This window comes from Eulemur rufifrons, chromosome 7 (assembly GCF_041146395.1).
Source record: "Eulemur rufifrons isolate Redbay chromosome 7, OSU_ERuf_1, whole genome shotgun sequence".
Classification (NCBI taxonomy): Eukaryota; Metazoa; Chordata; class Mammalia; order Primates; family Lemuridae; genus Eulemur; species Eulemur rufifrons.
Genome location: NC_090989.1, coordinates 79,999,038 through 80,024,564, shown reverse-complemented (window position 1 = coordinate 80,024,564; position 25,527 = coordinate 79,999,038). Strand labels below are relative to the sequence as shown.

Sequence of the window (25,527 nt, the reverse complement as noted above, 5' to 3'; positions counted from 1 at the left end):
GAACTTAACTTATTTATTCCTATGAGGGCTTATATTTATTTCCTAGAACTTCTCTTTTAAAAATAAGATAGTTGGAATTCCATCCTTTTATATTATATAACTATAAACAAGTATTGGGTTAGCTGGGGGAAGAGGAAGCGTGGAGTGATTAAATGATATAAAAAAATTACTATTTTTAAAAGAAATGGGCTATTACTTTTAATTACATAATTCACTGGACTATCAACACACTGACTAGAAGTCAGCTTCAGTGAATGGATAAGTATATATAGTAATCAGCATAACAATCATCGTTTTAAACTGTATTAGACAATGCTGATATGGTAATTAATCATATGTTTAGCTTCTAAATCAACTGAAAGGATGGTCTCTAGCTTAAGTTAGGAAGCATTTCTTGAAAACTTGCTTCTTGTTATATACAAAGTACAATAATAAATATTAGCTGAACATCCTACCACCTCCAACTGAATTATCTCAAATCAGTACTAAGCTTTTTCTAAACATGCAAAACATTCAACTTTCAAAGAGTTGAAAAAGTCCAAGTACTAAGACTTACTTTCCTCATAATAGCCTGAAGCTAGAAATATTCTACTTCTTAAAGATTCCACAAACAAATCAATCCACTTTTTTCCCCCTTCTAATCATTTTGCTTTGATTTTCCTTCTATATCCTTTGCAACACCTTCCAGATCGTTAGTTTGTAAACTAAAATTTTGATTTAAAAGCTCATTACATATGAATTCAGTTTCAAATTAAAAAGAAAAAGTAAAACATTGTTACCTTAAATTCTAATGAAACCTTTCCTAGCATAGAAAACTCCAACAAGTTCAGGATGGGGCTGACTTTGGCTGTAGGACACAGTGTCCAGGCCAATTAATTTATTGCCTCTCAGCTTTAAACCCACCCTTCTTTCTTTGCCCTACTTTGTGATATTGGACTACAAAACTGTGAGACTTCGTTTTCCTTGCCAGCTGGCTCAACTTTGGACTCTACCAAGAGTGGGCAATAAAAGGCTGGAAGAGGAGGGACTTTTCTTACCCTAGTCTGTCTTCTGCAGAGGGCAAGGGTTTCAGTGCACAGGGAAGTCGCAGCATTGTCCACCAGCAGTGGCAACTCTCACAGCCCTGCAGCAAGTGGCCTCTAGCTAGTTTTTCTTCCACCAGAGTGGAAGCATCACATCACACCCGCTTGCCCAAGGTCTGAATCTCAGCCTTATGGAGACCTATCAAGTTTCTAAATTTCTTCCTTGTTTGTTCACTTCACTACATCCCTGGGGTGGTAGCAGCTTCCTGCAATTGCTACCTCTGTTATACCTTAGAGTTTTCTTTTACTCCTTTTACAGAGTAAAACAAGTCTTTAAATTTTCCCTGTCCAAATTACCGGTGTGGTTTTTATGACTGGACCATGACTGATTACAACATCTCTCAGGCTCAAGAATCAGAATGCCTGCATCAAAATCCTGACTCTAATACTACCTAATTCCATAATTTCTCTGTACCTCAGTTTCCTCATCTCTAAAATGGGGATATAAACACTACTTCTCTCACAAAATTGTTGTGAAGAGGTAGGTGAAGTACTCAGCACAGTTAACTGAAATAAAATAATGTTCAATAAACGTTAGCTATTATTATTCAACAGTGGCTCACTAAAAACAGAAAGGATAGCCTGTTACCCACCAACAGAGTGAATACTTCTGCAGCCTCATTAAGTACAGATATGGGTAAAACCTCTATCCATGACTTTTCAATCTATTTATCTAAAGACATTGAGCTAATCAGCTATCACAGCATAAATGAAATAAAGAGTTACTTCTAAGGTACATCCTAGTTTTTACAATAAGATTTTATAAATTCACAGTTTATAGCCTCACATTAGGAAATAACAAACTTGGTTATTTTTCTTTTCCTTATTAAATACTAATGCATAATAATCTTAATACAAGTGAACTTCCTTTAGAAGTAAATGATAAAAGTATAATACAAATAGAATAAACTGTACTAACATACAGATAACTTGACAAACCCAGAAAACTGTATAACATGGCAAATAGCAAGTTAGCCCATTTCTATTTATACCAGTGTCTATGAGCCAGTAAAGTTTTATATTTACATTTAAAAATTCATGACATATTTCAGTTCCACAGCAATTCCTATAGTAATGTACCTAATATCCTACTGTAATTATATACTTACCCTAATTCTGTCATGCCATCCATGAACTCCTGTTTGGAGAACTCACACTGTGTTGCCGCTCTGAATTTCCATGCAATGATCAACACACTAATGCTGGCTGGATCGAGTGCCAGGTCATCACAGAATTGTTGTATACCATCTATTCCAATTTTATTTTCATCTTGAGGATCTTTAAAAATAACAATGCAATACTAAATTAGTGTCATACTTTACAATGCTACATTCCTAAAACTGCAAAAGGTAATGCTTTATGTTCCTTTTTTTTTTAAAAAAGTTCATAATTGAAATCAAGGTATCAGCTGTGGGAAAAAAAATTAAAAAACAATTACAGTAGGCCAAAGACATGAAGCAATATTACTCTAACCGATATTTTCCTCATGTAATATTTAAGCCACTTTCTCCTCTAAACAGCATTCTTAAAGTGTACAGGAGAGATATATGCAGATGGATACTTAATTTTTAAGTCTCATTTATTCATGTGAAAAATGTCTCATACACATCCAGAAAATCACACATTCCTATACAAGGGACAAGAGATTCTAATTCAACATATAGAATAAAGTTGTTGTGAAGAGGTAGATGAAGTACTCAGCATAGTTAACTGAAATAATGTTCAATAAATGTTAGCTATTATTATTCAACAGTGGCTCGCTAAAAACAGAAAGGGTAGCCTGTTACCAATACACTGAATACTTTCAGTCTCACTAAATACAGACATAGGTAAAACCTCTATCCATGACTTTTCAATCTATTTATTTAAGTAGGCATTCTAAATTAACAGTATTATATACAGCAATTCTTTTTGTTTGTCTTAAAAGTTTATTTTACCACAGGACTCAATTCTTAAGAGTATTATAAAGACTGTGAACTATGTAATTCAATCCTACTCTTAACAATATAAACATATGTTGTTAAAATTAAAAAAAAAGATCCACATTTTTTTAAAAATTTTAAATAATGACAAATACAAAGAGAAAAAGGTACTCATCCACTGCTATCAAATATGATTTGCTAACACTTTTCTACAATTAATCTGGAAATATCTCTTGCAGTAAAAAATATGTACATCCTTTGACTTTGGAGCATGATTTATGCATAAAATACAATCCCATGTACATACATGTTTCTGCAAAAACATAAAAGACATAGAAGGATCCACATCAGGCTATAAAATATTGGTTAATTAGGAGAATAAATAAGGAAAAGATAGAGAAACTAGTAACCTTTTCTTTATTCACCTATTATATACTATTTAACTTTTTTAAAGTATGTATTATTTTAGAATTCTTTAAAAATTTATTATGCAAGTTTTCTTAAAATCTGGTTCAGCTGAGTTTATAAAAATGAGAGAAGAAAAATTAATTCCCATTCCTCATTCTCAGACTGGATAATGGAGGAGGAAAAAAGGAGGGGAAGAAAATAAAGATGCCAAGAAGAAAATTTAGTGAAAAGAAAATAATTTCCCCTCTCAGATCTACTGAAATAATTCCAAGATATACAGAGCCCTATTGGACATACCTACCCAATTTATGTCCTATGTAGTATTTGATTTCTCATAAGCCCATAACTTTGGAAAAACTGGTTCAAAATATTTAAAGTCACAAGAAACACTCACCTTTGTATCTATTGTATAGTTGTTCTAACTTCTTCCTGTCCAATGATCCTTTTACACTCTCTCGTATATAAAGTTCAGGATTTTGGAAAAAATTATCTGTTGCAACATCTAACTTCCAGTCATTTTGAGACAGACAACTTACTGCTGTTTTTTCACTAGATTGTGTGAAGATCATAAACTGACGAACTTTATCCTTCTGCGATGATTTCAACTTGTTCTATTGAAACCAGAAAATAAACTGAAACTCTATGTAAAAATCACATAAGACTAAGTAAATATTTCTACATAGCTGACTAAATGTTCTTAGTAATACTTTTTCCTCATAAAACATTAAAACATTTTAGCTTATTTTTGATCTATTATTAACCAGAAAAACAAACTTTTTAAAAATCTGAAACCCAAAATTTGGTATAGTTTTGGAGAGGCAAAGGTAGCTCAACCACCCTGCATTTCTCCTAAAGTGGATCCTGAGAGCACGTATAAAGGCTCCAGAAAGGAAGTGCGCTACTCTCAAAACCCTGACCAAGCACAAAGCTCCAAGAGGGATGCACAGGAGTGGTGGGGAAGAAGGTAATGTTATCTAGCCAATCAAATGACCCGAGGGAACAATGAGATTAACAAGAGTTTGCAGCAGTCCTAAAGCCCACTATAAAGGATATAAGGTGCCACTCTCCCCAAAATCACCTACCTTGTTTTCTTGCTATTTTTACCAAATGAGAGAAAGCAATAGAATGTAAGTGCTCTACATTTCTCCCCGTAGCGTTCAGGAACCAAGATAATTATCAATAGAATTTCCTCCTATTTTCACTCAAATTGAAAGAAGCATCCTTCCTACTGAGGTAATTTTTAATAGGATTCTCCTGAAATCACCTCTTTTCCTTAGCCCAAAACGAACAGCCTTTGTACTGAAATACCTTCTTCTCACTTGCCCCATGTTGCCAAGGATTCATTGCTCATCTGACCTGAACCCGAAGCAAAATAAGGCAGGGCAATTTTGCCCTCCACTTTCTCCCCGTATGAAGGATCATACTCTCCCTTCTCTCCTACCCAAGCTGGTCTCCTGTGCAAATTCAGTGTCCCCACAGTTACTCCTTTCCCTGTCAAGCCCAATACCATCTCTCAGCAAAATACCTGGGTTCTTCTTGAGCTACTACTATAAAGGAAGGGGAGAAAAGTACTTGAGTAGGGCATACATTAATAGACACAGTATTCTGTGGTTTAAGCAACACATCTGAGAACCCCGGAATCTGTGTTCTGGCCCAAAACTCAACTCCCTGATTGGACAGATGAGAGAACAGACCAGAAGGTTAAGCCATTTGTTCAAAGATCACTCAGGTTATTAGCAGAAATGAGACAAGAACAAAGAGGCCTCACAAATATGAGTCTCAGTAATCCTTTCTTAACCACATTATTTGTACATATTTATAAAGCTTTTGAGATTTTCAAGAAAAACACAACCAATGTTTCCACCTATCACAAAGTAAAAATAAGAACATAGAGTCAAACATGAAAACCAACCCTATCTTTTGCAACATGAAAAATATTTATGCTCTGGAGTCTGATCTGTCAGCCATGCTCTTCACTCTGCAAATATGTTACATATGTTACTGTTAAGGATTACAGATTTACAGATTAAAATCTCAACCTCTGTTCTCCATTAAAATTGAGAAACTATAAATTCACTAACCTTCTGCTACTTCACTAACTCTACCGTGTCTGAACACTAGTTAAGTCATATATATCCCATTATACAACACATCTCTCAAATGTCTAGGAGTCTTCCCTTTTGAAAATTATGTCCTCCATATTATTCAATGACAACAAAACTCACAATAAAATCAAATGCCAAGAAAGATTACTATTCTAATTTAATTTTCTAACTGAAAGTTAACAAGGAAACCATTTTGATCTCAACTTTTTTACTGAAAATTATTTTAAAACATACTATACTTTTCTCCCCTCAACAATACAGCACACTAACATATGTTTTAATCCTCCTTCAAAGAACAGGGAAGCACCAAACGGTCAATGTGATCATCCGTGACCACTGCACAATGTTGTAGAAAGTGTTGGTGATTAACCTGGAAGTATATAAACCACAGGCCACATCCCGGAAATTTAGGTTGGTGCAAAAGTAATTGCGGTTTTAGCATTGTTGACATTTGTTGTTTGATATTGGAATACATTCTTAAATAAATGTGGTTATTGGAATACATTCTTAAATGTGGTTATGTTATGCATCATTTTAATGCACATTTCTCACTTTATGTTTTTTGGCTAATGACTTATTACTTGCTGTTTATCTTATATTTATTTTAGACATACAAATGATGTTAGACAAAAAGCAAATTCCGGCGATTTTCTTATTCGAGTTTAAAATGGGTCATAAAGCAGCAGAGACAACTCACAACATCAACAACACATTTGGCCCAGGAACTGCTAGCAAAGGTACAGTGCAGTGGTGGTTCAAGAAGCTTTGCAAAGGAGAGCCTTGAAGATGAGGAGCACAGGTTGACAGCCACCACAAGTTGACAACGACGAGTTGAGAGCAATCATCAAAACTGATCCTCTTAAAACTAAACGAGAAGTTGCCGAAGAACTCAATGTCAACCATTCCATGGTCATTTGCCATTTGAAGCAAATCAGAAAGGTGAAAAAGCTCAGTAAGTTGGTGTCTCATGAGCTGACTGAAAATCAAAAAAAATCGTTGTTTTGAAGTGTCGTCTTCTCTTATTGTACGCAACAACAATGAACCATTTGGGATTGTGATGTGCAATTAAAATTCAATTTTATACGACAACCCGCTCAGTGGTTGGACCGAGAAGCAGCTCCAAAGCACTTCCCAAAGCCAAACTTGCACCAAAAAAAGGTCACAGTCACTGTTTGGTGGTCTGCTGCCGGTCTGATCCACTACAGCTTTCTGAATCCTGGCAAAACCATTACATCTGAGAAGTATGCTCAGCAAATCAATGAGATGAACCAAAAACTGCAACACCTGCAGCCGGCATTGGTCAACAGAAAGGGCCCAATTCTTCTCCATGACAACATCCGAGGGCACGTCACACAACTAACCCTTCAAAAGTTGAACAAATTGGGCTATGAAATTTTGCCTCATCCACCATGTTCACCTGACCTCTTGCCAACCGACTACCACTTCTTCAAGCATCTTGACAACTTTTTGCAGGGAAAACGTTTCAACAACCAACAGGATGCAGAAAATGCTTTTCAAGAGTTCACGGATTTTTACACTACAGGAATAAACTAACTTATTCCTTGTTGGCAAAAGTGTGTTGATTGTAATGGTTCCTAATTTAATTAATAAAGCTGTGTTTTAGCCTAGTTACAATGATTTAAGATTCATGGTCCAAAACTGCAATTACCTTTGCACCAACCTAATACTTTTAAAATTAAACCCAATATGGATGGGCGTGGTGGTTCACGCCTGTAATCCTAGCACTCTGGAAGGCCGAGGCAGGAGGATGGCTTGAGGTCAGGAGTTCAAGACCAGCCTGAGCAAGAGCGAGACCTCATCTCTACTGAAAATAGAAACAAATTAGCCAGACAACTAAAAATATACGGAAAAAATTAGCCAAGCATGGTGGCACATGCCTGTAGTCCCAGCTACTCAGGAGGCTGAGGCAGAAGGATTGCTTGAGCCCAGGAGTTTGAGGTTGCTGTGTGCTAGGCTGATGCCACGGCACTTTAGCCCAAGCAACAGAGTGAGAATCTGCCTCCAAAAAAAAAAATTAAATCTGATATAACTTTTTGGCATGACTTTCACCCCATTTTCCTCAAAGTTGGAGATGGCGAAACAATCAGGTTTATTTGGGGTTTTATCCTACAGTATTAAATCCAGTGCTCTGTTCCCTGCAGTTTAATTGCCTTTGTTGAAGAGAGGAAGGAAAAAACACAGGAAAAAGTCACTTCTGCAAGCCAAAAAGAGCTGTTCGTTCTATTAATGACTTCCTGTCAGAAAGCAAGATGATAGAAAACTGAAGGAACAAAGATAAAAACTGTCTTACCCACACAACTAATAACAAGAGTATACAAATGAATTATTTAATTCCATGTTATATCTTATTTGAAAAATATGTACATGTAATAAATAATGTAAATGTAAATTATTTTAACTGGTTTAAGTATAAATTCCTAGCAGATGGGGCACTACCAAATTATCTGAAGAAAAAGGACTGTAGCTACCCATTTCCAACACCACAAAGGCTAATGAGGGATATCAGGCAAAGAACTGATAGTACGGATTCCTGCTAAGCCAAGTGAATACTGGCAATCCCATTCCTGCAAAGTCTGGTAAGTACTCTCCAATTCTTGAACTTACAATGCACTCTTACCATTTCTGTCAGCAGTCTGTGCCTAGAATAAATTTTAACACTTGCTTCCCTCCTAGGGAGGACATATTCAAATTCTGTAGCCTCAAAGGCTGTCCCAGAGTAAAGCTGGAGTGGATTATATATACCTGCCCAACTTAGGAGAGCTATAACCTTTCCTACCACTCCCTTTCCCAGCCACATGGGTGCACCAGGCAAAGTCCTCTGATTTTGAGAGTATAGCAAGAAAGATTTAAATTTTTATCAACTTAAGGAAGAGAAAAAGGATGACTAACCAGAGAAGAATTATTTTATAGGGAATGAGAGGGTGGATAGAAAACTGAGGTGGAAGAAAAAGCAGATGGATTTTTTTCTCTATTTCTACTACAAACCCAGTGGGGATTTTCCCAAGAGAAAAAATATGTGACAGCTACAATGATTCAGCACTCAAATGTAATACATGCCATTTACTTTAATACTTATTTAAAAGGAATGAATTCAAGTGGTCATTATGTAAGATTAACCAATAGAATCTTTAGTACTCAAGACAGACGTTAAAACTACATATTATCAAGTTTTCAAGGAAATTCAATAGTGGTAAGTATGTGAAATGTATAAAACAGGATATATATGATTATTTTTAATTCTAGGGGAGAAAGGATAATGGAGGCAAAAATATTTCTTGTAATAGAAAGCTAATTATATCAAACATTAAAAGTTAAAAATACTATCATAATCTGGACAGTAATTTATTTGCTCCACTTATTTGCTTATCTTTCCAAAACAGAAAATGTCCAGGTTATCAACATTATACTGTTTTATACTTAAATCTAGCACATGTTTGCATTTTTTCCATTCAAGAAATTTAAGAATCACATTTAAAAGAATAGCTTATCCGGAAAAAAAAATTCAAACATTTTGGATGTAGGCAAGCATCATGTATCAAGTTACCACTGAACCTACATAGTCTACTGTGAATAAAATAATGGGGGCTCAGAAAGGCTCTATAGTAAAAATTAATAACGATAATAAGGTTAAGAAAGTCTTCCCATTGTAAGTGTTTCCCGAAGGAAAAACAATGAACATGGAAAATGACTTTCTAGTCAACTAAGTCCTAACAATTTCAAAACAAATAATTTTAATGAGTGATACCTTTAAAAGCAAAAATTTAAGATCCATTTTATTATTTTTATTATCCTGAATTTTTACCTTCTCACCCTTAAGTTTCAACTTCAGTCTGAACTCCAGAAAGAAACAGACACTCAGGCCTTTACAGTTTCAAAAGAATTTTCTAATTCAAGGATTTGAATTCAAGGATTTCTAATTCAGGATTTGATGAATCTAGCTCACAAAAGTCAATGTTTGAAAAATCAAAACAGGGAGCCAGGAGCAGCAAGTCGATCCTGCAATCCTAGCTACTCAAGAGGCTGCGGCAGGAGCAACACTGGAGCCCAGGAGATCAAGGTTGCAGTGAGCTATGATCATGCCACTGCACCCCAGCCTGGGCAAGAGAGAGCCTGTATAAAAAAATAAACAAACAAATAAATAAAAATCAAAACACTTTAAGGATCCCTCATAATTCTCACTAAAAGTTCTGTATGTTGATTGCCATATTAACAGTTTAACTTCATATGAAATTTAGAAGCTGGGCACCGTGGCTCATGCCTGTAATCCTAAGCACTCTGAAGGCTGAAGCAAGAGGATCGCTTGAGGCAAGACTTTGAGACCAGCCTGGGCAACATGGCAAGACCCCATTTCTTTGAAAAGCAAAGCAAAGCAAATTTCGTTGGGTGTGGTGCACCTGTAGTCACAGCTACTCAGGAAGCTGAGGCAGGAGGATCACATGAGCCCTGGAGTTCTAGGCTGCAGCAAGCTATGATCATATGATCATGCCACTGTACTCTAGCCTGAGCAACAGAGCAAGGCATGGTCTGTTAAAAACAAACAAACAAACAAACAAACCTAGTTTTAGTCTGCAAACTCATACTTTCTATATATGATATACAGTATTCAGCAGATGTTGCCAAATGTTACTAATATCCCAAATCACTCATCTACAAAAGGTCTTCCCATAGATTACAGATCCAAAATCAAAAGTGCAAGAAAAATCAATTCAACTAATGACTACCTACTCCTGGAAAAGACTTTCACCTAGGGGCAAAGTTCTACTGCAGGAAAGTCAGAATAGGAGTCTAGGTAGGAATAGCTCTTCTAACTCTTCCTTTTACCTGCAGAGAGATGAAACACAAGATGATTGATTAAGAGTGCAGAGTTTCAAACCAGACTGGCAGGATTTTAATTCCACCCGTGCCTCTCAATTGTTGTGTGACTTTGAGAAAATTACTTAATCTCTCTGAGCTTCAATTTCTTTATCTGTAAACAGAGTGTTAAGGTTACATGAATCAATTCAGGTTAAATTCTTAGACCTGTAACTAGCATATGATAAGGACTCCTTGGAAATACATAAAGGAAGGAGAAATACTGCAGAGAAAAGAGTAAATTTATTTAAAAGGTAGTTTCCCCGGAAAACGCAACAAATAAAAAAATTTTTTTAAAGGTAAAGAAAGAATAATATCCATAATCAGAAAAGACTTATTTGAGCTCCTACTGTGTGCCAGACACTGCACAAGGTATTTAATTATTAACAATCCTGCAAGGTGGTATCACCGATTCCATTTTACCAATCTGGAACCCAAGCTTCCAGCATGATTTATCTACTTATCCAAAAAGTAGCAGAGCCAGGAATGAAACCCTGGTGCCACCTGGCTTCAGGCACCAGTCTTCCCATTTATTTTACATTGTCCTCAAGTGAAAAGGAAAACAAAAAGGGCAAAAGTGCAACCACTGAATATGTGTGTGTTGTGGGAGGAGAGGAACTATGAGCAGTATTTTTTTCACCTATTTTTATGGAAAAGTTTAGTTAAGTAGTTAATTCACCTTTCCCCTTTCAAATGTAAACAAATGCATTCTAGCTGGAAATTCCCCATTAAGTATTCCCTCACAACCTAATTAAAAGGCTAATTTAGGGATGAAACTTCTTTTTAGGGTTTTTTTGGGGGGGTGAAAGAGAAGGAGAATAGGTTATTTTTAAGACAAGTAATACAACAGGAAGAAAAATGTGTTTATAGTCCCGTCACAGTCTATTTTAAAAACAGATGGCTACAATCTACAGCTTTAAACGTACAGAAGCAGAAAAATCACCAGACACTGGAAGTCAGGGTTTCCTTTTCCAATGAGAAGGTTTGAAATCCAGAGAAAATACAAACACATGTACAGGTTATGGCGAGAAAATATAAGTGTGTGCAATTTCAACTATTAAGCAAAACAAATAAACAAACCCCTCCAAGTACCTTTTTTTTTTTTTTTTTTTTTTTAAGAAATGGGGTCTCACTCTGTTGCTCAGGCAGTGGCATGATCACAGCTCACTGCAGCCTGGAACACCTAAACTCAAGCAATCCTCCTGTCTTAGCCTCCTGAGTAGCTAATACTACAGGCCTGCAGCAACACACCTGGCTACTTTGGCTAATTTTTAAATTTTTTGTAGAGACAGGGTCTCACTATGTTGCCCAGGCTGGTCTCAAATTCCTAGCCTCAAACTCCACCTTCACCTCCCAAGTAGCTGGGATTACAGGTATAAACCACTGCACCTAGCACCTACTCTTTTATAATCTGCAGTTTAAAATAATTATTTATGGATAACACTTACCATTCATTCTTAAATTTGCCACATTTTGAATAACACTTAAAATTAACTCTTCTTTAAGAGGCTATACTACAGTAGTCCCCCCTTATATGCCTGGGGTGGGAATACGTTCCAAGATCCCCAGTGGATGCCTGAAACTGCAGATACAATGTTTCTTCGATCTGATAACTGAGATGGCTACTAAGTGACAAACAGGTAGATAAGTGAATAAGATGGACAAAAAGGAAGACCGGTGCACAATTTTAAACTTATGGATTGTTTATATCTGGAATTTTCCATGTAATATTTTCAGACTGCAGTTAATTACAAGTAAATGAAACTGAGGAAAGTGAAACCACAGAAAACAGAGGACTACCATATTACTAAGCCAAAGGCTGAATAATATACATACTATGTAATTATTGTGCACAATGATATACAATGGCAATCTACCTAAAAAAAATTTCAGGAAGTATACCTGTAAGATTCAAACCGATTTTGTAGATTTTTGTATAATTTTCCTCAAAACTTTTTAAAAAGTACTCCATTAATGAAAATTTAATGAATTTTCTCCTTGCCACCCCTCAGAAATATTATTCAAAATATGACTACCACTGTAAAATTTAATATATGTCTTGATTTTGGTTTAGAGATTGCTTTGACTATTAAAGTTATTTTTGCTAATTCCTGATAACCTATCATAATAGGATAGAAATAACCTCTTTAAAATACTTATGTGAGCCATCATATTTCAATTGATTCTCCTAAACTTATTGCTTGAACTTCTAACAAGAAATCAAGGTAGCTAATTTAAATTTGCTTTCCTCTCTCCATAAACATTTTTTCTGAAGTACCTTCAACATACAAAAGATTACTGAGGCCAAAAACACACACCAAAGAATTAGTGTATTAAAAGAATTGAATGTTTAAAGTTCCATAGTTAACTTACAATAATGGCTAGTATTCAACAGCCACACAATATTAGTTTCATAAAGAAAATAAATGATCCTTGAAAAATAAAATCTTTTAATTCTAATAGTGGTATTTACCCAAATCCTAAATCAGGAAAAATAAGAATCCTATGAATAATAAGCACTCCAAATGTTTATTAAACTGAAAATACTCTACTATAACAAAGGAATGGACCATGTACTTCAGCAACTTAGCTTTGTCTTCAGTACTGAAGGATTCAAAAGTATAATTCAATAAAATTCTTTAGAAAAAAAACTACTTAAAAGTAAATCTTTTAAAATTTTGCAATGCAGACATGCAGCCTAATCACTTTCAGTGATATTAGTATTAATTATATAAAACAAATTCAACAAAGTGATTAAAGACTATTTTAACAACTTTTTTCCTTCCATTTTTGCTTTTTCTTTTGTGGGGGGCATATACCTAAAGTGGCTAGGTAGTTAGTCAAGAGCTTGTTTCTGTCCACAGAGCAATTAAACCCTATTTGGAAATTTCTCTTCATCAAATATCATGGCAAATACTACCACAACCTGAACAGCACATACTGAAATTTAAAAGAGGCTATATTCCAGATTTTCCTTATGCTTGACCCAACCTATAAGCTCATAATCAAAACAGCCACTTAAATAAACTCTGCTCTTTTAAAACTTAAAAAAAAAATCAACACATTGAGTTTATTTTACTTCTAACTTTTTTATTATATGCACCAAAAGAGTTTTAATTTTTCAATTACTTAATGTTTACTTCAAATCATTTGATTTGATATGGAAACAACTATGTCACTCACTATTCAATATGATAAGGAGGAAACTAGAGTGAAACTACAAAGATTCCACACCTACACTGAAAGGGTGCTTGCTGGGTTTAAAAAAGAAGAAAAAGGGGAGGTGGGGAATAAAATGTGGAACCAGAGACCAGGCTTCTAATCCCCGCTCTGCCACATACTAGTGTCAAATCATTTAGAACTGCTAAGCCTCCATTCCCAGATATGTTAAAAGGAGGTAGTTATAATGTCTATTTCACAAGTAGAGATTAAATGATAGTTGTAAATTGACTGACTAGCACACAGTATGTTCTCAATAAATGTCAATTTCTTTTCCCCAAAGGCCCAGTTTTCTTCATAGTCATTAAACTACATATGAACCACTAGAACATACTCAACAATCTATGAAAGAAGTTTTGTTGTGTTTTTATTTACCCTAGTGTGGCTAGGTAAACTCGATGGTCAACTAGTTTTTATGAAACATTAGACAGTCATCTTAAATAGAATTCAAAACTCTACACAGTAGCTGTACAATAAAGAATGAGGGTTTTTATAATGAGGGTCTTGTCATAAAAAAATGCTTTTAAAAATAACTCTCTGTAATAGTGTATTAATACTGTATAATAATATGACACTATGGGACAGAAGAAACAAGGTATATCATACCACTCAGAATCCTTCAGCGGTTTTCCACTTCTCTTGGAGTAAAGATCCAATATCCTTACAATGCCCACTCACCCATGCCCAGGTCCCCTCCTTACCACTTAGACCTCATCTGCTCCAACAACCCTCTCTGCACACACGCACACTGCTCCAGCCACACTGGTCTCACTACTCCACAATATTTCTCTCACCATATTTCGGCAGGGCTTATTCCTTTATCTCCTAGTCTGTTCAAAATGCACCTCATCAGTGATGCAGACACCATTTTGCAACCCCACTTCCACCACACCCCTGCACTCCCCCCAGACCCCAGCACTCAAAATCTCTGCCCTCTGTTTTTGCCATAGCACTTAACACCTTCTAACACAGTAAGAAGAAAGTTATATACTATGTTTATTATTTGTCTCTCCCTACTAAAATGTAACCCTCACTAGAGCAGAGATTTTTGTCTGTTCAGTGATACATGTATCTCCTCAGTGCCAAAACAGTGTCTAACATATAGCAGACGTTTAATAACTGTTGAAATGAATTAAAGGGCCCCTTCAGTTTACTTGAGGATATGCAAAAGAATGTGCAACAAGTTCTGAAGAGACAACTTTGAACAGGCCTACATCCATTTGGATTTACAAGTTCTGGTATTTGTTGAAAATATAATCTTACATTTCAAAGTCTACACATTTTTAAAGCCATTAAAAATATAGGCATTAACATCATTAAGCATCCACTAATTTTAATTTTGTTACTTAACATATTCATTAATAACACTTGGGGTTTCCTCTGTTTGAGTAATATAATTTAATTTCAAATATAATTTTCAACTATTTCTCTAGATTTCATATGAGTTAAAAGATTTACATGTACCACAAAGAGTGAGGTAAATGGTAGACCAGCAGAAAATAGTTTCAGTTCTGCAACAATCAATCTTACAAACTTGAACCTCAAAACCTCCTTGATCCTCAATTTCTTCTTCTGTAAAAGGAGTGAGGAGTAAATGAGATGATCTCTAAGGTCATTTCAGGTTTAAAAATTCTATGATGCTATCTATAAAAACCTAGTAGAGGACAATCTGCACACTTCTCACACATTTAATAAAAGTCATTAGAATCATAAAATTTCTAAGCCAGATGAAACTTACACATCATCACATTCGATCCCCTCATTTTTACAATTAAGAAAATGGCCCAGAACTTTTGAACACTTTTTAAAAAGACTTTCAAAGGTAACACAATATTGTCTAGTTTTGGAGTCATTTTTGGTCTTTGTGTGTGGTAAGTCAACGGAACAATTTTTTTCTTATACAAAATATTCCAGATATCTCATCATTTAAGTTTGCCCTAGAATTGACAATTCATGTGCACTAGAAATGGGCTGCGCCACACACACCAAAAAACTAACATTAGCCCAAAAATTGTATCAAGAAACAATTATAAGATTATAATAAAATAACTGTAAAATTCTTAGAGCCTAACTTCGATTAGGGCCAATAGTTTCTAAACTAACAGGAGCATATCAAGACAATTCCTATGACATGAACTGAGTTCAGCCACAGAAAATGTTTTAAATTAATGATATCTTGTAACCACTGGTACAATTACATGAGTTATGGCTAAGTTCCAAAACTAGCTAATTTAATATTAACCAAAACGATAGAAGCTTACAAGCCCCCCACACAAGCTGAACTCCCCCATGAACTGCTTGAATCCAGAATTCCTGAACAGGTGAAGAGCCTTATCAGGACCCTGGATTCTAGGGGATGCTGCTGATCTGGAGACTATCCTGAACAGCACACATTTCAGGGGTCTCGCTGAGTGTTTACCAGGGAATTACATTTCATTACTTAAAGCTTACTATACTCACCTAAATGCCAAGAGTCTGGAAACTTTAGAAGTAATATCTACAACAGTCTAAATACTTAAGAAATTAGAAACTGTTTAGATTCCCTGGTGGATCTTTGAACACTGTAATATCAATCCAAACATTAACCTGTACTTACAGGAAAGTTTTCTTACAAATTCAAAATTGTAACTTTCTACGGAACTTACCACAGAACATAAATCTTGAATATGTGGCATGCTAAACCACATATCCATACATGACACCAAAATACTGCTAAGTTGGAGGTTGGGGCTAGACAAGTATCATTCAGCAAAAATCAACTATTAATAAAAACAAAGATGGTGAGGCATTCCCTTGACACAAGCACACACACACACACACACACACCCTCCTCAAAGAGGCCTTTATGTTCCCCATAAGCAAAAGGACAACAATATCATTTCTACTATTCATACAGTAACCTGCATGGAATTCAACTCATGCTCAGACTGTATAATGCCAAACATCGCTTCTGAAAAACAAAGAGCTTCCAATAGAGTCAGGTACTTAATTACCAAAGTAAACAACTTGACTACAAGGGTCTTCAAGCTTGGAGGACTTTTTTTTCCAAACAAAAAAGAGGGGAGTAACTTGACAAACTGTTTTTTTCAAAATCACAAATGGTCCTTAACTGCTATAATAAAGTAATTACTCCTCCCATCCCAAGCAAATAAAATAGGTGCTTAAAAGGTAGCAAGTCTGTGTTCCCTAATTTTATGAAAAGAGAACAGGTTGCACTTCCGTACCCCCCTCCCCCAAGCTCAGCAGTCTCCCATGTTTTCAGCAGAGAGGTAAATATAACCTCCACCAACTGGCCAGTAAAACTCTCATTTTCCAAAAGCATGGGACGCATCGGGAGGTGATGGAGAAAGGAAAAGGGCTGATACCCTGCTCCAGGCAAAACTGCCTGGGAGACTTGAGGGGTGTCGGAGCCGCGAGCGGAGGAGGGAGAGGCGCGCCGGTAAAGTCTTTCCTTCTCCCCGGCCGGGCGGAGAGGGAAGCCCCGACTCGAGGGCGGGGGGAGGCTCCTCACCCGGAACCCCGGACCCCCGTCCCCGGCCAGACACAATGGAGCCGGCCAAGGGGCAGGGGCAGGGCCGTTGCCCCATCCCCTCCCCCGCCCCAACGCCTCCGCCACCCGCGCCGGGCCCTGGCCGGGGGCACTGGGGCCGCTCCCCGCGCCCCGAACTCCCTGGGACTCCCGACTAGGCCCGGCTCCGCTCCGCCTCCTCGGCTCTCGCGTAGCGGCGGCGCCCAGGCGGGAAGGGGCGAAGGAGGAAGGGAGCGGCGGGGAGGAGAGTCCCGCCGGGGAGCGGGCCGGGGCCGCGGGCCAGGGCTCGGGGCGGCGGGGTCGCCGCGGGGCGGAAGGCGGCCGGGGCGGGCGGGCGGCCGCAGTGCCTCACCATGTTGGTGTCCTCCAGGCCTCTCCCCTCCTCCTCCGGCTCCGCAGCGAATGGACGGCGGCGGCGGCGGCGGCTCCTCTCACGGGCTTGCCGGGCTCCCGCTCATGCGCAGTGCGGGGCGGCCCGGCGCGGCCCGAGGAGGCAGCCCCGGGCCTCGGGGAGGCGGAGGGACGGAGGCGGGCGGAGGGCGTCCCGCGCGGGGCTTCCCCCGGGCGCAGGGGTCCCCCGGGCGGGGGTCGGGGGAGGGGCGGGCGACGCGCGCCCTCCGCGCGCCGACATCCTCCCGGCGCATCTGGCGGCCTCTGGCGCGGCGGGCTGGGGGCCCTGGGGGGACACCCCACCTCCGCTTCCTACGCGGCTCCTTCCGCTCTCGGACGGGCCCGGCCGTGTCTACACGGGTTGGAAGAGGGAGCGGAGGTGGCCAAAAAGTTGAGCAGCTCGGGGCGACTGAAAGGGATGATGGAGGCACTAGGTCCATCCATCCCAAACCACCCCTACCCATCAGTACCGAGGGAAAAAAAAAGGAAAAAAAGCGAAAACACCTCCACCCTCGTGTTTTCTGCTTTTTCCTCCCAGTTCCGGGGTCTGGACTACATCAGTTCCCCACGTGGACAGGCCAGAGGAGACCTTAGTCTCACCCTGTCATAGCCTTAACGCCCTCTGGTATATGGCACAGGCTCTTCGCAGACGTAAGTGCCGGTAGGGAGACCAGAGGGATAGCCCTAGAGTGAGCGTCGGGGCCGGGTAGGACTCCAGGATGCAAGGCCCATGCCAGGCGAGTTGAAGTTGCAGTAACTGTTTGCTCTAAATGTCACCTCAGTTCAACCTTCCCAGGATAAGTTTTGGGAAGTAACTGCGGAACATTTTTTCGCTGACGGTTGATGTCATGCAGGGAGGACAGTCCAAGCTTGACCTACCCTGAGTTCTAAGTCTGCTGAGCTTGAGGAGTACCAAGATTCAGAGTTGGGGATCAAGTGGACAAATATGCGCTGCAAGAAGTACAAAGGACTCATTTGGAGCAGTTCCCATCCCTAAGAAATGTATTATCCAGTTGGAGAGATATGACACATTCATACAGGAAGGAAGGAAATAAGAAAAACAGGTATAAAGCAAAGCTACTCAGAAAATCACATCTAAGACTAGGCCAAGAGCTTATATGGGTTTCAGAGCAAGACCAACGTTGGGTAGACCTTTTGTCAACATCAACACCAATACTGTCCTCCCCCAAATGCAGGCATAAACTACCAGATCAGCCCAGTAACTTAACAACTTTTAAGTTCTTATCAAAACAGCAGAACTTCTTTGGCAACCTCTGAGGTCCTCTTAACAGTTCTGGAGCCAGCCATGTATTGGGAGCTCCCAGGGCTGTACACCAAGGCAGATCTCTGGCCACCACAAACATCCATTCTTTCCACTAACATTGGGTGGTTGCATATTAATGTGCCAAGGTCTTTGTCAGGCTTTGGGAAAACAGTCTTGCAAAGACAGGCCAGATCTGCCTCATGAAGCAATACTGAAACTGGACCTCATCCATGGATATTCTCCAGAATTCACCTAGTATGTGACCTAAAATATGAACTAACACCTAGGTTCTTAATGAAGAGTATTCACTGATCTCTTGCCCTACTCTGTTTTACTTCATTGAAGTAATAGCTGTTGGGTTCTCTTAAGCTCTTTTTCCTAATTGTCAACTCCAAGGGACAATTCTTAGTTCTCATTCTAATTGATCTCTCTTCTGCATTTGAACACTTCCTCCTTGAATTTCCTGTCCATCACTTTTCATCACTTCACTTTCTTCTATATCTCCTCCTTCCTCTCTGGTCACTCTCCTTTGCTGGCCTTACTCTCTTTGGCTCTTAAATGCAGGGCTTTCCAGAACCATCCCTGAATCTCTTCCTGCATGCAACCTGTGTCATGCTCTCACCCACATTCTCACAATGTCAATTACCACCTATATCTGGGGGAGCTCATTCCACAGGCCCATCAAGCTCAACAAATCCATAACCTTATTTCCAAACCTGCTTTTCCTCCTGTCTTTTCACCAAATCATCCAAACTATAAACCTGAGAATCATCCACCACTCTTTCTACTTCATCCCCCTTAATCTAATCTGTCACCAACTCTCAACAATTTTACCTCCTAAATAGCTTTCAAATCTGTACTCTACCTTCGGTCCCTTAGCCAAGACTTTATCATCTCTCTCTCTCTCAGTAACCTCTTAACTAATCTTCCAGCCCCTAGTCTTTCCCCATTGCTGGATGGATAGTTTTCTTTTTATAATGCAAATCTGAATTTGTTCCTTAAAATTCTCCAACAGCTGCATAAGCGTGAGTCTCTTTGGCATGGCATGTGAAGTTCCCTCCCCTAATCTATACACTTCCCTTGCCATTTCCCACTACCCTCCACACAAATGCAAGCCAACCCTGCCATACTCCTTCATGTTTCCTTGTTTTCTCTCATTCTGCTATCACTGGAGTACTAGCTAATACTGAAGAGATTCTGTGTATTATGCACTGTTCTAAGCCCAGGACACATACTAATTCACATAACCCTCACCTCAGCTATGCCCTAAGAGCTATGCCCAGTTATTATACCCTGTGGTCCCCAACCCCCAGGCCACAGCCCAGTACCTATCCGTGGCCTGTTAGGAACCGGGCAGCACATCACTGCCAGAGCTCTGCCTCCCCCCACCTCCCACCCCCTGGTGGAAAAATTGTCTTCCATAAAACCGGTCCCTAGTGCCAAAGAGGCCAGAGACCACTGATTATACCCATTCTACAGAGGACAAAAGTGAAGCACAGAGAAATAACATGCCTAAGATTCCACAGCTAGCAAGTAGTAGATCTGGGATTTGAACTCAGTCTGGCTACAGAGTCTATTCCCTTGACCACCACACACTATATTTCCTAACAAGACCTCAGTACTCAAAGACTATCTTCTCTATGATTGTTTCTTGACCTCATCCTGGATTCCAACAGTTAGGCACGTTCCTCCCCCTGCATTTCTCTGACAGCTTATACATACTTCTGTTACACTTGTGACATCATCCGATAATCATTTGCCTACATGACCACCTCCCCTGCCAGGCTGTGCACTGCCTCTAGGACACAGAGTGGGTTGCACACATCTTTGAGTTTTCCATGTCAAAGTGAGTGCTAGACATATGTGACATATATATGTGCTACACAGTAATAGGTGTATTAATAAATTAAAAGAAAGAAAATGTCTGTTGATCTGTCTTAACACTGTGCCTATATCATGTGTTACTGTAATGGAATGCTTGTCTTCCTTGGCAGATGTATGTTATACCATATGGTCAGATGGTAAATGTAGTAGCAGCTGTACCCATTACTGCACTCCCTAGCTACAGTATTGGATGTGACATAGAAACTTATTACTCAGTTGTCATTGTTGAGTGACAGAAACCCATTTGTTTAAATTGTTCTGATTATTTTTGAAATAGAAAAGAGTCCTGAAGATAAAGCATAAATTACAATATATGATTAGCAAAATAATATTCATTAACATGTTCATATTACTTTTTTGTCATGAGGTTTCAAATATTTAAGGTTTTGAGTTTTTTCAAGTATAGAAGTTCTAAGAATTATTTTATATAGTAAAAATTTAATACAGTAATAAGAAATATGATCTAGCTGAAATTGACTATTTTGTCTCTCTCTCTCCACACACACATTCACTATACACCTATAGCTGCATAGAAAAATGAATATAGAGTGTTTATAGATATGTAATATTTCAAGGTAAAACATCCAACTATTTGAAAATAATTGTTGCCACAAAAGCATAAAAATTCATTTTAAGATAAATAATATTCACTGATAAAATAGTTGCAGTTCTGTGTAAGGAAACATGTAAAACTAAGAATTTCATATATTTAGAATCTGTCTTTAGCAGAAAGAGCAGAAGTAATCTGAAAAGACAGATTGCTAACATTTCTGGTAGTTCATCTAGCTAAAATTAAGCCTGCAGGGTAACTATGTATACACAGACACAGTTCAAAGGCACTAGTCTGGGACGCACAGCCACCACCCTCCCACACTTAACTGGGGTGGACTCAATTTTGCCCAAGATTTACATAAAAGTGCTTATTGGATTCAAACTTGCCTATTTATAAATATGTAAAGGTAAATGAGATTGACTGATGCAACCTATTTTGGTTTGAATAAAGCGTGGCATTTAAATCTTATCAATTCAAAATTATAACAATTTTTTAAAGGGTAAAGCGGACAGGATTAGGCCTCAGGGTCAAGGATGGGTCCTAATATAGCCACAGGAAGTCTAAAACTTGGAAGCCATGGTTCCAAGTTCATGCCAAACTCACCAGCATGGGGTTAGAAGCAAAAGCCTTTTGGCTCTCCCCTCCCCAGTAAGTGTTACCAGCAAAGCCCAAGGAATGACTGCCTGGGACTTTTTCTTCCGTATTAGGAACCACTTGAAGACGAATCCTTAATCAGAACAAAGGAGTACACCTTGGAGACTGCAGGAAGGGGAAATTGGGCACCATTATCGCCTTTGTACAAAAGAGCCAACAGAAGCAATATTCCAGTGGGTCACCTTCTAAACATGAAAATGGAAATATTCACCAGAGCCAGTCTGTCACCTCAAGGTACATGTGGATCCGTTGATTTTAGCTGCTCCACACTCATGGTAGAGGACTGGACTTGCAGTGACAGCTGGGACTGGAGGTCTAGCAATGGGAAATTATCCAAGACCATCACTGATGATGTCACAATGTCCCACTGTCCCAGAGTGTCCATCCTGGACCTCCCCACCCAGACCAACCTGGTCACTCCTAGATGAGACCACAGCTCAGCCCGGGCTGTTTGTCCTGGACAGTTCTGGTCAGTTGCAAAGAATGAATTCATTGAGACCATAATGGCTGAGACAGTTCCACAGGTCACAGAGTAGATGATCCTCTAGAATGCTGGTGTTTGTCCCTGGATACTTTTGGTAATTCTCACCGAGGCATTTCCTCTGATTATGGCAAAGGGATGCTAATATTTAATCGCCCCCTGATTCCTGTCTTTATTCAGTGGATAGTACATAAGGCATGAAAATTTATCTGGAATTCAGCATTCTCAATTACAAAATGAGAAGACTGAGTTGAATTATAATAAATTTCCATCAAACCCTAAGTTTATTTGATTCCTTCCTGGTAGACTATTGTGAGCTGCCCTCAAAGATAACCAATGTATAACCAGTCGCATTCATTCACTCATTCATTTATTCTAAGTATATGAAGTGCCTAGGCCAACACTGTCTGAAAAATATAATGCAACACACAAATTCAGGGCAAATATGAAATTTTAAATGTCTTTGTAGTGGCATTATAAAAAGTAGGAGCATCCTGATTGCAAAATACTTGGAGGTGCCTGCAAGGTGGCGCACACAGAGTGGGCATGGAAGCTGGGCGCCCCTTCTCACATACCTTGCCCTATGCATATCTCCATCTGACTTTTAATCTGCATCCTTTATTATATTCTTTATTAATAAACTGGTAATTGTAAAAAAGGTAAGAAGAAATGGCTTCACCTGTTCTGTGTTTAACATGTTATTTAATGTATTCGAAATATGGGCTGGGCGTTGTGGCTCACGCCTGTAATCCTAGCACTCTGGGAGGCCGAGGTGGAAGGATCGCTTGAGGTCAGGAGTTCCAGACCAGCTTGAGCAAGAGCGAGACCCTATCTCTACTAAACATGGAAAAAAATTAGCTGGGCAACTAAAAATAGAAAAACAAATTAGCTGGGCATGGTGGTGTGCTTCTGTAGTCCCAGCTACTTGGGGGGCTGAGGCAGGAGAATCACTTGAGCCCAGGAGTTTGAGGTTGCTGTGAGCTAGGCTGATGCCATAGCACTCTAGCCCAGGCGACAGAGTCTCAAAAAAAAAAAAAAACCCAAAACTTAAAAATTAAAAAAAATCAAAATATGAGCATTTCAACATGTACTCCACATAAAATGTTATTGACATTTTACATTTTTTTCATAGTAAGTCTTTGAAATTTGATGTGTATTTTTTTACCTAAAGTACATCTTAATTTGGACCAGCCACATTTCAAGTACTCAGCTGCCACGTATGGTAGCATCTACTATATCAACCAGCACAGGCCTAGGCAGTGGCTGGCCCCGAGTAGATGCTCAATAATTGGGAGTAATAAGTTCTCTTACCTTTAGGCAATAAATTAAAACCAAGGTAAACCTGAAAGATTTAAATATAATCAATAGTAAACACAGAAATCTTTAGCATTTGGGAAGTTAACATACTTCAATTGGAGAAAAACATTTGGTAAAGGGGCAATAAGAATTATTCTTAAATAAATATCTCTGGGATAAATGTTTTCAGTGTGTATGGCAAACTAGGAAAATCACCTGTGCAAATTTATAAATCTCTTCCAAGCACCAATAATTTGCCTGACCCTGAACATGTCATCCTGTTAAATGCGATTTCTGCACAAGGATTTTTCAATCAAAATAAGACATCTGAAATACTGAAACACATTTCACTAGCACTTTAGAGTTTTGAGCTATTTTTTTCAGGGCTACCAGTAAATAAGTAAATGCCATTTTCTCCATTTCCTTCCTGATATATCACCCTTCTCAAAGAAATTATTTAGGATGGGTGAGGAGAGAAGGGTTTGAGGAAAAGGAATGTTTCTGTATAGATATTATAAGATTAAAAAGGTTAGTATCAGGGTTAGGTTAGCCTACAGTCCTGTGAAAGAGAACAAAACAATAAAATAACAAATGCTAATATTGTGAAATGATTGTTTTCAGAATATATGATAGACAGAGGAACTCAATGAAGGAACCTAAAGGTGAAGCCCCCACCCCCACCAAGATGAATAAATAAATCAAATCAAATTAAATTAAGGTGAAGCCCAAACAGGTTAATCTGTTGTCAGAGATCAGAAAGACTCCTTCAGGGTATCTGGGCAAGGAGATGACTAGGCAAAGTTCTTTAGAGATAAAATGTTACATAGCAGCTCTGGATTGACACAAGGTAAAAGAAAGAAAAATGCCGCCACAGGTCACCACGTTGAAACAAAATAATTTTGTTGACAGCCTGACATGGAAGGGAGATGCCAGGGATGGGGTCTGAGTAGAGAGGAAGGAAGCCTGAAGGTCCACGGTCAGGCCTGCTGGGTGAGCTCTGGGGAGGCGTTGGTGACAGCACAATTGGCAGATCAGGTCTGGCTGGAAAGAACAGCCAGCAGTAGGGGTTAAGAGAGAGGAAGGGATTATTTTCATTCTTGACCGATAGGCTACAGCCCTACAGGGTAACAGCATAGCTGTGAAATGTGTAAGAGAATACCTTACCCAGTCTGTGCAATGTGACAGGGCCACATACCTCGGGTGAAGTCTGTGGCACAGAGCCCAGGTTCTTAGTCCACCACCATCGAGCCAGGCGTTTTGTTGGGTTGGTTGATTTTGTACCTGCGAAGGGTCTAAGAGTTGATTCCAATCCTTTAGAGGGATGATTTTTCAGAAGAAGTAATGAATAGTATTTATCAGTTATGAAGTCATTGTAGTTGGAATTTTTCCTCCTTTAATGTTATCGCTACATTATCTGAAGATCCCTTGGTATTTTCTTTCTACATTTTTGTTATTTTTATATAACTTAAAAACTGAGGAGTTGCATCAGCTTTGAAACTTCTGAAACAAGCCTGTGGGTTACATGGAAGAGTCATGGACTAAGACAACTGTCTTCTGGTTTGCCTATCACCATGTAACTGGGCAAATCATACCTGTCTTCTTTGAGCCTCAACTCCCCTGACTGGAAGTAAGAAGAGAAGTTTGGTCTTAAAATTTATATGGAAATTCAAAGGACCTAGAATAGCAAAATAATTTTGAAAAAGGATAACAGAGTTGGAAGACTTACCTTTCCTATTTATTTCAAACCTTACTATAAAGCTATAGTCATCAAGGCACTGTAGTCCTAGCATAAGGGCAGACATAGATTAATTGGACAGAATTGAGAATCCAGAAATAAACCCTGATTTTTTTTTTTTTTTTTTGAGACA

At 38.8% G+C, this 25,527-nt stretch overlaps 1 protein-coding gene across 2 annotated transcripts in view; it reads right to left on the bottom strand.

The window, feature by feature from the left end:
- Window positions 1-17,546, bottom strand: part of DCUN1D1 (defective in cullin neddylation 1 domain containing 1) — a 29,109-nt gene extending 11,563 nt beyond the window's left edge. The window contains exons 1-3 of one of the 2 annotated variants that reach the window (XM_069472875.1): window positions 17,490-17,546; window positions 3,807-4,023; window positions 2,192-2,360 (exon numbers count right to left, since the gene is read on the bottom strand). In XM_069472875.1, the coding sequence (XP_069328976.1) occupies window positions 2,192-2,360; window positions 3,807-4,023; window positions 17,490-17,492 (389 nt within the window). In that variant the 5' untranslated portion in view covers window positions 17,493-17,546. Of the gene's footprint in view, window positions 1-2,191; window positions 2,361-3,806; window positions 4,024-16,973; window positions 17,007-17,489 lie in introns of those variants that run through there. The other variant, XM_069472876.1, reaches the window with a different exon arrangement.
- Window positions 17,547-25,527: the final 7,981 nt, after the last annotated feature.